At 46.9% G+C, this 13,981-nt stretch overlaps 1 protein-coding gene across 4 annotated transcripts in view; it reads left to right on the forward strand.

Moving 5' to 3' along the window:
* Nucleotides 1-13,981, forward strand: part of TGFB2 (transforming growth factor beta 2) — an 84,485-nt gene that overhangs the window by 10,068 nt on the left and 60,436 nt on the right. For 2 of the 4 annotated variants that reach the window (XM_043568191.1, XM_043568189.1), the window contains exon 2: nt 6,182-6,265. The exons of the other annotated variants lie outside the window; for them this stretch is intronic. In XM_043568191.1, the coding sequence (XP_043424126.1) occupies nt 6,182-6,265 (84 nt within the window). The remainder of the gene's footprint in view (nt 1-6,181; nt 6,266-13,981) is intronic. 4 annotated transcript variants of the gene reach the window in all.

The raw sequence follows: 13,981 nt of genomic DNA on the forward strand, positions 1-13,981 counted from the left end.
TAAGAGGCTGATACTAAGAGGGTGCTTCTGTGTAAGGTGCTTCTGGGCCTGGTTCAGTCCTTCTTCACAGGTTTCCTGCCCCTGGCCCGCCCCCTCTCCCGCCAAGTGAGAGTCTGCTGAGATGGAATCCAGGCCGTTTGCACTCAAGGCTGAGCCAGGTCAGGCAGCCAAAGTTAAGCTGTGGTGGACCTCATTTCACCTCCATAACCAAGCACTGGCCGCAACAGTTTCTTAGCTGTCAGGTGATTCATTTTTAAAAAGGCCTCAGCGACAAATGACATCAGGGAGTAGAAGTCTCCACGAGGAAGATGGATGGCAGGAAGGAGAGAGGGTGGCCCAGGGTCACCACAAAGGGTCTGAGGAGGAAATGAAAACTTGGGAGGTGATAGCCGAGAGGAGAGGCCTCACCAGGCCCTGGGCGGCTGTTCCCAGGGCAAGATGTTCTCCGTGCGAGGGAGCCTCCTGCTTTCCTGGGGCAGCCGAGTGAAGCCATTTCATTGGTGTGAGAAAAACATTGCCGTCCAGGCGGAGTTGCGTTTACCGGATGTAGCCTCTGCTGGATTTCTCAACAGCCGAGAAAGCCATCATTTGTGGACCAGGACGATCCCATCGTTCTCTCGCATGAGCTCTTGGATATGTTATCACCCGACAAGTTGGAAGCGTGGGGCTTCGATACCCCTTTAACCGCGGGGACTGAGCAAGTGGAGGCAAACGGAAAATGCTTTCTGGAGGTTGTGAAGCTCAAACCTTCTGAAAATAGTTCAGATGCATTTCCGAGCTCCCCCCACAGCTGTCTGCCCTTGCTGGCACGTTCCACGCGTTCCTCAGCGAGAGCACCGCTCTCGGTCAGGCCCTCCTTGCTGCCTGCATGCTGGGACCGGGGAAGCGGGCTCTTCCTGAAGCAGAGACACTGGCTTGCTGACAATGTCTATTTCAGCATGTGACGGCTTTTTTGGGAGATGTTGTTTGTTTCAGGAAATCCTGCAGCATCTTTCCAGTCTCCTGCAAGAGAAAGAAAAATGTTTGCGACTTAGACCTTGGCTCTGCTCGTTTGGCTTTCCCTATCTGACCCACACCACGCTGACAAATACCACATCTGTCTTGACGAGCCGGTTCACAAATAACTACTCATTCATAACTTTAGGCTGTTGTAAGGATCCTTATTTGTTACTTCATCTTGGGAATAGGAATGCAGAGTTTGGTTTTGAGAAAGACCACAAGTCCAGCGGCCTTTGCAAATCTAGATGGAAGCACTTTTTGGTGTCTTTTAAGCGCACTAAAACATTTATGGTTTTCAAAACGTCAATGGGAATTTTCGGGAAAATATAATTTAATTTTTGAGTCTTGGACTCATCTCAGTATTGGTAATTCAGTGCCGTTTTTAGACCAGATCGATCAGAGATTATTCTCTCTAGACCAGATTCGGCAGTGGAACAGTGGTTCCACTTGGGAGTTTGGTTCTTATTTGGTCATTTATTTTTCCATCCATTGGCTTAATCTCATTTTCACTTCTGCTTTGACGTCTTAATGACAATACCACTGAAGTTGTTGCTCCCTGCTTTATGATAAAGGCTTAGAAGTAAGTTGCTGGCTGAGAAAGTACCCAAAAGAGTGGATGACATACTCAGAGTCTACTTTAGAAGGACAAAAAAAAAAAAAAAAAAAAAATCACAGACTGAGGACTTTTTTTTTTTTTTTCCCAGAAGTTAGGCGATTTGGTAAAAAGAGCTGCCCCCTCAGAGGTCTGTTTGGGCTTTCGGAGGGGAAATGTTCCCACATCCAAGCTCATACCTTGGCATTTGGGGCTCTGGATGTTAGTGGGGAAGAAACAGAGATGGGAGTGAGCCAGAATTCCTAGCTTTAACTGGAAGTAGCTGGACAAGAACCAGAGCTGAGTTCTGGCCGCCTCCTCTAGCTCGGAAGGATCCATGCTCACCTGTAGATATGTCTTTTGGGGCACCTGAGTGTCCCACTTGGTTGAGCATCCAGCTTTGGCTCGGGTCATGATCTCGCAGTTGGTGAGTTCGAGCCCCACATCAGGCTCACTGCTGTTGGCATAGAGCCCACTTTGGATCCTCTGTCCCCCTTTCTCTGTCTCTCCCCTGCTCACACACGCTCTCTCTCTCTCTCTCTCATAAATAAATAGTCTGTTAAAAAGTCATGTTGATTTGAATAATAATTTAGTCACTCATTTGTACCCCCTCAGAGTATAAAGCCCTAGTTAAGTATGTTAATGAAAGTGAAGTATGTTAATGGAAGTTAATGGAAGCCACTGGTTAATGGAAGTTACTGGTCAGATGTATGAACTAAACCCTGAACCGCCACTGTTTTGCCTACTCCCTAAACTTGTGCTTCTCTCCCCCATAGAATAAGGCGACTGGTGCTAATTTGTCTTGGAGAGAGACATATTTTGGGAGAATTCCACTGTCACAAAATGTCACCATCAACAATGAAACTATGTGTAGAGAGTCATGTCTAATTTCATTAATTCTTTGGCACTAGTATCCAGATTCTAGAAAGAGGGTCTCGAGCCCAGCTGACCCCGAGTCATTATACATTTGGGATCAGCAGTCTGCCCTCTCTCAGTAACATTTGCTGGGAATTCGCGAAGTAGAGACTCATTTGTAGTAAGTGTTGGGAAGAAATGATAGTACCCACGTACGAAACTGCTGCAGTCATGAGAAAGATGTTTGTGGGGCAGGTTTGGAGGGATTGAGGTGGGACTAATTCCACACCAAGTTTACTGGAGCATTTGTAATGGCATTTAATTATGGTTAAGCTGTCTTGCAGCCAGAAATGCTTTCTCTTTCATAGACACTTTCACACTACAAAAAACCACTACTTACCCAGAAAAGTAGACTTTATGAGAGGCTGATTTTTCCCTGATCCACCTGGTTGGATCGCCTCAAGGTCAAGTGAGATTTTGTAAAAGTCCTTTTTGAACTATAAGTCACAAATACCTATACTAAAGTTTCTCAAATTTTACCATGCAAAAGAATTGCCTATGTCAGTAGTAGTGCTTGTTATAAATGGGGTTTCTCAAACTTTTGTCTCCTACCCTCCATCCACACTGGGATTCAGTAGTTTTATTTATTTCTTAAAAAAAAATTAAATGTTGATTTATTTTTCAGAGACAGAGAGAGACAGAGCAGGAGCAAGGAAGGGGCAGAGAGAGAGAGGGAGACACAGAATCTGAAGCAGGCTCCAGGCTCCGAGCTGTCAGTGCAGAGCCCGACACGGGGCTCCAACTCAGGAACTGTGAGATCATGACCTGAGCTGAAGTCAGATGCTTAACCAACTGAGGCACCCAGGTGCCCCGGGATTCAGTAGTTTTAAGGTGGGCTCCAGAAACCTGCCCTTTGACAAGAAAGCCAGGTGATTCTTAGGCAGGAGCTCCAGAAGACGCTCCGAAACACTCTGTTTTTGTTTTGTTCCTTAGCTTTATTCCTTAGCTGTGTCATCACAGGCAAAATGAACCTTACAACTTTTACAGTTAATATCGTAATCTTTTAGGCATTTTGCAAACTACCCACGCAAAATTTTAATTCAGGACCATTTCTATCTTCCGACGTAACACGAGTGATAGTCCTCCATTATCAGTCAGTGAGTGCCCAAATACTTCTAAAAAGGACTGTTTCTCTAAAACTAATTCATGTCTCGGAATTTCATAGGCGTTCACACTTTATACAGCATTTCATACATATCCAAAGACTCATTGATCTAAAAAAGCATATTCCTACCACAGTGCCACTTTAGTCATATGGATTGTTGAGACTGATTTTTTTAAAAACTAAGAATTGCTTTCTTTAACCTAAATAATCACTATTAGCATCACTTCTGTCTCCATCCGATTTCCGGTCTTTACTTCTGCACAATGGATCAGCACCAGAGCGCCCTGTCTTTTGGCCTTGCTTAAAAACAAACAAACAAAACAAAGCAAGAAAATAAGGAAAGAAAGGATTTAATACAACAGCTTTATAACAGAGTAAAAAAGTAAACCAAAGGTGCATACTTGAAGACTACTTGCTGGAAATTGCAAATGACGGTAGTTACCTTGCCTTGGTCCCACCCAGACTTCCTCTGACCTGGGTGACCTGGGGCATTTCAGAGATCGGGATTCTGTTACTAGAACTGTCCCTCCTCCGGCACCACGACATCCACTGGCCTGAAGAAGGTGCTGTTTCCCAGGAAAAGGAGTTAAATCCCCCCAAGAAATGCACAGGGCCATAGTTGGAAGAAAAAGTGTTGCTAGCCAAGCGACTTCCTCTGCATATTCTTCCTTTCTCTGGCTATAGTCTTGGAGATTTTTATTTAAGATAACTTTCAGCATCTCTTGTTAGAGGTCAGATATGAACGAGGATTTTGTTTGACTTGCTAATCTTGCGACAAACAGTTTATACCCAGTGTAGCTTCCTGTCTTGGCTGACGGGTTATTCGAGGGAGTTTTCTCCCTGTTAAGGCTGTGTAGAGGCTCTAAAAATAAACAACATGGTTGCTCATTGGGGAGAACACATGTGAGCAGATGCCGGCTGGTAGCGGCACATGGTGGCAAGATGATAGTGACATATTGCAGAAACCTGGGTGTTGGCCTTCGTCTTCCATGCCATCCGGGCCATCCGGAGTCCCAGAGTCTCCATGAAACAGGGCTCTGACCGGAAGGTGTAACCCACAGAAATGTGAAAGCATGGCCTTGGGGTCTTGGTAGTGGGCGGAACGTTGGAGACGGTAAGTTACAGGGTATGGGAAAAAAAAAAAAAAGGCTTCCTTATCCATTTTCAAAGTGAGAGATAAAATAGGCACAAATCTGGCAAAAAAAAAAAAGAGAGAGAGAGAGAGAAGCATCCACCCACAAGGCTTTTGTCTTTAGTCAAAAGAAGTTTGCAAGTCAGGTCTGAAGAGTGGCAGTGATAACTGCTTTTGGAGGACGTGCCCTAGGTGAACGGAAGGTACATGGATTTTACATCTGGGTGGGGACCTCGGGAAGAAGTAGGTTCACACCAGGTCTGGAAGCCGGTCGGGGATTCGTCTATCAGATGAGATAACTCATAGTATTACGTCCCTCGATCACCTTCAATTTGCCAGTGTCATTGTGATCTAAAACCCCTCAGGGGTAGCGTTACGTATGCTTCATCTTACAGAAACAGAGGTTTGGGTAAAGTCAGGGATTTTTTCAGAGTTTCACAGGAAACCAGGGACAGAGTAAAGGTTTCAGTCTACATTTTTTTTTAATGTTTATTTATTTTTGAGAGAGACAGAGACAGAGCAAAAACTGGGGAGGAGCACACAGAGAGGGAGACACAGAATCCAAAGCAGGCTCCAGGCTCTGAGCTGTCAGCACAGAGCCTGATGCGGGGCTTGAACCCACAAACTGCAAGATCACCACCTGACCTGAAGTCGGACGCTTAACCGACTGAGCCACCTAGGCGCCCCTCAGTCTACATGTTCTTATGCAGAAATCCATTTGTCACTCACCCCACCCCAGACGGAACACTCAAGAGTGTTTTCTCTTCAATTAGAGGTATTTTTCGGTGCATTTTCCTTTATAAAAATATGGTGGGCGATATACGAGATGTAGTTGCTGTTACTTTAGAGAAAGAAAAGTTCAAAATTTCATGATGGGTAACTGTCATGGCAGATGCGTTTAATCCATCCCACGCAGCCCTAGATTTCTAAACTGTAGCTCAGCAGCCCCGAACCAAGATCCACTCGCATTTTTTGACTTATTCGAAGAGTTTCCACACGCGGGTTAGAAATGACGATGGGGGTTTTAAGAAAACTGAAATCTAGGCCAACCAAATGAAACATTCAGTTTCATTCACAATAGGTAGGCTGTCTTTTGTCAAAGGAGGTCAAGGCCCTTCCTGTTCATCTTTAATATAAGTCACGGTATTTATTTTACCATTTCCGTATATAAATTGTGCATTGTTATTTTGACGCTAGAGCTAAGTGTTAAAGGGAAAACGGAATTCAGGAGCATGGCTGGTGGTTAAGAGATCAACAGATCTGGGACCAGAATCCAGAATCCCTCGTAACTCCTTGGTCCCTGAGTAGCAGGGACCTTATGTATGTGGGGGAGTGAGTATGTTCAGAGAGGCCCCTTGGACTTTGAATCTTTGTATAGCTCTGTGCGAGGCGTCTCCTCAGTAAAATAGCTAATGACTGTGCTTTTTAAAACTCCTAGCTGTCTGCCCAGTTGTTACAACACCCTCTGGCTCAGTGGGCAGCTTGTGTTCCAGACATTCCCAGGTGCTCTGTGGGTACCTTGGTGAGTATACTTGTCTGCTTTATACCTCATTTGATGTAGTGACATCGAGTCCATCTTTCGTGTGTGTCTCCTGTGGGGAACTTGTCAGAGGCAAGATAGAATTCTGAAGTGCAGCCTTGTTGCTGAATAGTCACAAAGGTGCCCCGAAGGGTCAGTCACAGTTTACCTGAGAAAAAGTTGTGAACAGCTTTGCAGTAACTGATGACTTAATTGTTGTATGTGAAAGAATGGATTGTGGGTATATGACATGTGTGTCCCGGGGGTGGCATAGTGATCCGAAAGACGGATCTTCGACACCACCACCCCCCCCCCCACCCGACCCATGGAGGATGCTTTCTGAGGGGTTGAACAGCATGGCCAAAACATCAAGTGTCATTTGTTTGTTATCTTTTTTACATCTATGTTCTTCTGCCCGGCATACAGTAGTTGCTCAATTAATGTTTCTTGTACTCGACTGAAGGGGAAGAAGGAGCTTTTCTTCTTCATAGGGAAGCCTAGGGGAAAGTTGCCATTATCTGTGACCTTCATGGTGTCATTTCTGGGTTGCCTGAGAGTGGATTGTCATGGGTCAGGCCTTTGGCCGACTGGACGTGGGAGCTGGCCACTCAGCCCTGACCCTCAGCACAAGCGCACACCCCTCAGAGCCAGTACCACGTGCGAGGCCGAGGGGCACTGAAGCCAGCGGTCTCAGTGCTTTCTGATTCGAAACGGTAATCCATTCAGCCAGCCTTTATTGAGTGCCTACTGTATGCCGAGCAGGGAGACCACAGCAGAATAGGACTCAGATGATCCTGAGGTATTCAAGAACTCAGGGGTCCGAAGTTGCCCCTGATCCATGTTCAGGAAGAAATGAAATGAATATGCAATCCTGGCATCGGTTCATTTGCATTTTTGAGACCCCAAGAAGGTTTGGATGATATTGGTGCTAAATGTGGGCGGAGGTCCCGGATAGGGACAAAAAGAAATGTTTTTATTACCCTGGTAGATACCTGATTCACTGGTATATCCTCCTCTGCAATGTACCATGCCCAACCTTGCTTCTTAGGAATCAAGGAATGAAGGATTAAAGTAGTTTATTTCCAATGGGCTAGGCCGGGTTTCCTCAAAAAGAACTGATTCTACTGAGACGATACATTTATTTTCATGAACTGAAGTGGCTAAGAACTGCCACGGGGAAAGAGTGAAAAGTTTAATCCATGCTTTTAGATTTCCCTTTTGTGAGACAGATTATATTTTGTTTTCAATCCGTAATTTGTATTTCATTTCACTGTCCAAACCAAGAAGAGTTAATTATCTGGTGTTTGTCCCACTAGCTTTTTGGAAAAGGAAAGGGAGGACGGAATGAGAGGAGGAAAACATTTGTTGACTCCCTCCTGTGTCCCTGGCACTGAAGAGGCATCATCCTGACCCCTTCCCCGTGTCGGTGGGTTGGGCACGGCCTGGATGACGATCCCCACGTGTCAGGAGACCGTGGCTTGGACAGGGAAAGACCCTGTCCTCGGGCACAGCACAGGCAAAGCCAGAATCTGAATTCAGGTCTGGCCTCCACGCCCTCCACCAGGCCACGGAGCTCCCACACTTTCCTGCCTCCTTTTTTGCGTCCCCTTTGAAATCTCGCCCCCTTCATTTTTATCACTTTCTCGGTGACTACTTTGGATTCGCTTCCTTGTCCGCTTTTCATTCCCCTAGTAAACGAGTCGAGAGCCCCACTCGGCTCCCTGGTGTGGTTTTTCCTCTCAGACACTCCTCACTTGGGGTTATTTTCGGTCATTTAATTGCTACAAGCTTCCTTCTTTCTTTGGTGAAAAAACAAAACAAAACACTGGAAACCCACCCTGCTCTTCAGCGAGTCTGGGAAGATCAGGAGTGTCTCCGAGGGTGTGGAAAGGAGAGATAGGGCACCAGCCCCATGTCGATTCCCGTACAGTGGGAGGCTCTGTCACCCCACCCCCGGCCTCCAGGCCTGTGGGAAGAGCCCGCGGACCCCTTTCAGACCTTCCATAGAAGAGCGCTGAGCAGTGGGGCTCTGCATTTTTTTTTTTTTTTGTCTCTGTTCTTAGAAATAGTAATTGAGTAAAAATGTAAGTGAGTGGGTGCCAGGGGGCAAGTGTCCAGGGTCAGGGTGAATTTCTCCGTGCTGAGTGTGATTCTGAGCGCTCGTTAAGTGGAGGCTGGCCTGTGCCAAGCGGCTCCACGGCCATCCCTGTCACCTTGTGTGAACCGCCTCTCCCTTCCAAGGAGATGTTGGGAGCGGCCGGAGGGAGCTGGGCCTGTGGCGCCTCTTGCTGTTCTCACTCTCTAACCTGGGTGTAGTTGATAACTCCGTGTTCTGACACCCACGACTGGACTGGCGGTGCTGATGCTTCATCAGCTGGAAATGAAATCCTCTGGAGGACGAAATGGTCCTTGCTTCTCACAGCCCATGTGGCTGCTGAATCATTTTTCTCTTTTTAAATTCATCACCGCCCCCCCCCCCCCCCCCAAAATCTTGGTTGAGATCAGGTTAGCCTGCCTGAAGCTTTTCCTAATGAGATAGAAGAAGCCAGAAGATCAGCAACTGGAACGGGCTCCCTGTGGATACATGGATTGATAATTGTGAAAGCAAATTCAGGTGGTTTGGGGTTTTGTTTTGGTTTTGGTTTTGGTTTTTTTGGTTTTTTTTTTTTTTTTTGAGAATTTACTGAATGAGAGGCTGTTAAGTAGCCCCGTGAAGGTTTAAAGATGGTGTTTCTCAAAGCGTGGCCTGCATTTGTATCTCCCGAGGTGTCACAGAAAGCAGATTCCCTGGCCTGGTCTCAGACCAGATCCGTGGATCTCAAGATCCGTGGAGGGGGCGGTGGGGGAGTGGAGGCACCTGGACACCTAAGCAGACACCGAGGGCTGTTCTGACCTCACTGGCGCTTGTGGATGCTCTGATTGTGCAGGTCTGTGTACTCACAGCCCTTCAGCATGGAAGGATTCAGACCCAGTAGGGCTTCTGTTCGATCAGCTGGTTCTGCAAGTGTGGGACCCTTAATCCACGGCCCGGCAGAATCTTGGCCCCGAGCCTTCCATTCTCCCACGTGCGTGCAGATACCGAGGTAGGGCTGTTGTCAATAGTGTCACACATTTCCCTTGCTCACTCTTCGCCACAGAGGGAGCGATGAGTGTGTAAGGAAATAAATTAGACACACGGGGTAATGGGTGCCTAGTTTGGAAGTTATGCTTGGGGGTGAATTTTTCCGCTCAAGTGCCTTCAACCGGGCGACTGTGAGTGGAAGGAGAATTTGGAAAACTCGTGTATTATGTGTAAGTGACATAGATAAGGTATAAGTCAATGTATAGTGTTTAATTTCTTGACGTTCTGTTGGATCAAAGCACTGCCGACCTCTTCATGGCCTGAATTCTGTTCTCAGACATTCCATGGGGTAAGGATCTAGCCGACAATGGAATGTAAACTCTACTCACTCTCTCAGCCAAACTCAGCTTTGAGTAACGGCAGTTTCCTCTTTCCAAATGCTGTTTTTCTCAACGAGAGGTAGTAGAGCAGGTGCAAATCTGACCAGCTATTGAAAAGAAAAGTTAATGATAAATTGCTTGGTACCTATGCAGTCCTGTACCTCCTGTTATTCTGATGTGGTTTTGGAACCGTAAGTATTTTGAATCCGGCCACACATTATGGATCTTCTGTAGCTACGGTAGGATTTGGGGGCTATCAAACTATTTACAGAAATGTTCAGTTCTACATGGACCATATCACCAACCATCCCACACGATTCAAGTATGAAAAGAATGAAATGAATGAAAAGTATGCAAAGAATGAACGCAGATGGTATTAATACTATTTCCCCCCAAAGCTTTTAATGAAAAGATCTCTACGTTAATTACAAATGCAGGTACAGTTCTGAGAGAAATGAATGTCAAATGCATGCAGAGATTGTGGGAAGGCACAGGTAGAAACAGGACACTCTTATGATATTAGTTCATTCTACAGTATTTACCGAGTGTCTGCCGTGCGTCAGGCACCGATCTGGGCGCTAGTGACCCTGATAAGTGAATCAAACAGCAAAACACCTTTGTCCTTAGAGAGGTCCACCACCTTTTGGAGGAAGATAAATAATTCATTTTAAAAAACGAAATAAGAATGGCAGAATTTTGAAAACGTTAGAGCGGAAAACGTGGAGCAGGGTCGTGGCTGGAGAGGGGAGTTGGAATTTCAGAGAAGCTCGGCATGGAAGCGTTCGTGGAGAGGGTGGCATTTAAGCAGAGGCTTGAAGGAGGTCAGAGAGGAGCCTGGAGCTGTGTGGGAAAGACCACTTCTGGTAAAGGGGACAGCCAGTGCTGCTCTGGTCGTGTTCCAGGATGATCAAAAGCGTCCTAGGAGAGGAGATGAGAGAGATGGTATTGGACAGACAGGTCCTTGTAAAGCCTGTGGCTTTTCCTCTGAGCAACAGACGGAGGACGGTGGTTTTAGTCAAGGTTGTCCTGGTGGCTGTGAAGTTGAGAATAGTCCGCAGGGTGACTGACGTAGGGGAATGAGGTGCAGTGAGGAGGTCTTCGTAATGCATCGCGACGGCCGTTTGGCAGCTGCATTTCCGTGTGAAACTTCACTATATCAAGCATTTCAAATAGTGCTGAGTTCTTCCGTTAGTAATCATCTGATAGGCAAGCTACCATGGGTTCTGTATATAGAACATGGTTTGTTTTTAGTGTTTTAAACGAATATTCCTGAGTTATCGTCAACTCACCTGCCCTTTCTTTTCTGGGAAGAAGCTATCTGTGTTTTCAGATAACCTCTTGGGTCTCCCATCTGTGCTGACAAGTGTGGAATGGCAGAACTAGAGTTCATACTCGCTGTAATGCCTCTTCACAGCCATCTTTGACTCAGCGGCCAGGGACACGGGGCACTAAACTCATTGGGGACGATGTACTGGCCTGAAAGAAGGACAAACTACCTTTCCTCGTGTCAACTAGAAAGTTGGGCTTAGAAGCGTATTTGGATGTGTCCAGATGTGCCTAGTGCCTTTGCCTAAACTTTGAAATGAGGTCATAAGCCAGGGAATTTGCAAAACTGTGTCTCTTGTTCGTTGAAAAGCATTTCTGTTGGACCAGAGTTTGCTTTCTAACTTTTAAGTTTTGAACCGTAAGACTGGAATGTCGATCTTATTCCTTCATCCGTCTGTACGAGAAGTATCTATCCAGTCTACTGTGGGCCAAGTGTTGTGCTAGGTAGGCCAACAGATGGAGGAATGTGGTGTGGATCCTATCCCCAGGGAGCCTGTAACTGAGTGAGGAAGTCAGGCAGACCAAACCAACCAAGCAAAACCAAAAAGCCAACACCGGATGGTTGATTCTATCTAAGTAAGAGGCCCGATTCTCAATAAGAAGAATTGCTTAACTTGTCCTGGAGAGGTGAAGGAGGTCTTCCTGGGGGAGGTGATACCTGCCGCTTGAGGGACAACCTTTGAAATTACCGTTTGGCAGTCCTCAAGCAGCAATAGGAAGCTGTGTATGCTTTCTGGAAGGAAGAGATTTCCCTTTTTGTATTATTTCCTTCCTCTCTGAGTTTGCATGACTACCATCTTAATGAATCATGAAACAGCAGAGCACTTGGTGTCGTCTTTGAAAAAACTGATACATTCCTTAAGGAGACCCACTTGGAAATACTGAGCCTAGGGGATAAGAGTTTTATATCAAGTATTTCTTATCCAAGGCTGATACATTCAGCAGACACAATTTGCCTGTTGCCTATAAAATCCATTAGATGGTGATGTGTTGTGGTCACATGGGACTCTGTGGAATCTGGCATTATTTTACAAGCTCAAGGTCACTATCTAGAGCTTTTGTCTTCCTCTCAATGGCATACCCCCAAAATTGACCTTATAATATGGTCATATTATAGGATTTTGGGGTTGGCTATGGCTTTGCTCGATTATAAGGATTTTTGGGTTGGCTATGGCTTTGCTCGATGACATCCTCATTCCGGGACCCAGGTAAAGGAGCAGCCTCTAACTTGGGCATGCTGACCTCCTGGCTGGACCAGGAGATATGGCTGTTTTCCATGCCCGGGTTCCATTGGTCACACCTGATTTCAACAGCACAGGAAGGGAGCACAAAGGTGGTTGCCAGGGGGCAATGGGCCCAGGGGAGAGGGGCAGACATTTTGAACAACTGATACCATTCACCACAGTGTAGGTGGAGGAGTTGGGGAAGGAAGAAAGATTTCATTCATGTCGAAAACTTTCTGTATCGTGTGTGTGACGTGATTGGATTCACACTCTTGCTTTGTCTGTGGAATTATGGGGACTTTTACAATGGATATTTACTGAATAATTAGTAGGTTGATTTTATAAGACAGACATAAATGTCATTCTCCATTTTTATCTGGTATAAATGGCGCAGTTGGCAAGTACTGGGTTTTTGAAGGAAGCCCTGATGTGTTAGGTGAAACTTACGTATGTCCGGGAAAGCCTAAAACTCAAGCTTACCTCCCCAACATGTAGTGTAGTGACATCCCGTAGCCTCAGGGTTTCAGACTGCCACCATGGTCCTGACGCGCCCAGCAGTATCTGATAGATGTTGTCCCCAGTAAGACCCAGGCTGCATCCCAGGAGAGTAGGTCACAAGATGCGTGTGAGTTCCATGCCCGTTTGACGATGGAAACGTCACGTGCCGTGTAGTTGCCTAGAATCCTGTCCAACCCGAACCTTGGTCTCCTGACAGCGACCTACTAGGTAGGTTGCTTAGACTCATGCTCCCTCCTGCTGTGTCCAGTGAGCAAATGGAGAGTGACCCTGCGGGCATGGGGCATCTCCTTTGTGACTCTCAACACAGTGACAACCGCCTGTCCGTGCTGATGGCCCCTGAGCAAGCTCGGTGGCTTGGTCTGGCACGCTCATAATCATCTCCACGGCCTGTCCCTAGTGGCCGCAGATGATGGGCTTTTCCATCCTGCCCTTGAGGTCCGTGGTGGGAAAGAGCAGAAAAAAAATGAAAGCATTGTTTTGCGCACGGCTGGACATCTGTGTCTCTGAATCGGCCCGCTGTGTGCCTGGGGCAGCTGCTGGGGCTGTTTTGCTGAATGTGAACTTTGTCCGCTGACTCGAGTCACAATTGGTCTTGGATCCTCTGAAATCGAAACGGTCAGACCACGTTTTTCTAATATTCAGTTGGATCGTACCTTTGCTCTGAAGTGGAGCTGACTCGCATGCGTTGGTGCCGGCAGAAGGGGTTGCGTCTCTGTTTTCCTGGTCAGTGTGGCTTGTTTTTCCAAGGCTGCTACTTACCTTGTCCGCTGCCCACACTCAGGGGAGCGGGAGGGCGGCTCCCTCTGGAACTGTGGCCACGGACGCTTCAGGGCTTGTTGCCTCGAGTGTGTTAGGGAGAGGGCGGTCTTTTCGGAGAGGGATCAGGGGAGCACCAAGGACAGCTAACCTACAGGTTCGCTGGCCCCGTGGCAGGGACTTGGCCGTGGACTTCAGATAGCACCGTGCTCAGACCCTTCATTGGAAGCATTGACTGTCGACGCCTCGGTCGCCGTCTGAGGGCTGTAGTGTCGAGATTCACCTAGGGGGCATTTGATATACTGGGGGCCACCTCCCGAAGTTCTGACTCAGTTGGTGGGAGCAGGGGAGGAACGGGCATCTTTTGTTTTCCAAAGAACCCCAGGTGATTCTAATGTTCAGCTAGAGTGGAGAACCTCTGTTTTGGGGGTTTCCATAGCTTTCGTTGAAACTA

The sequence above is a fragment of the Prionailurus bengalensis genome, chromosome E4 (assembly GCF_016509475.1).
Source record: "Prionailurus bengalensis isolate Pbe53 chromosome E4, Fcat_Pben_1.1_paternal_pri, whole genome shotgun sequence".
Taxonomy (NCBI): Eukaryota; Metazoa; Chordata; class Mammalia; order Carnivora; family Felidae; genus Prionailurus; species Prionailurus bengalensis.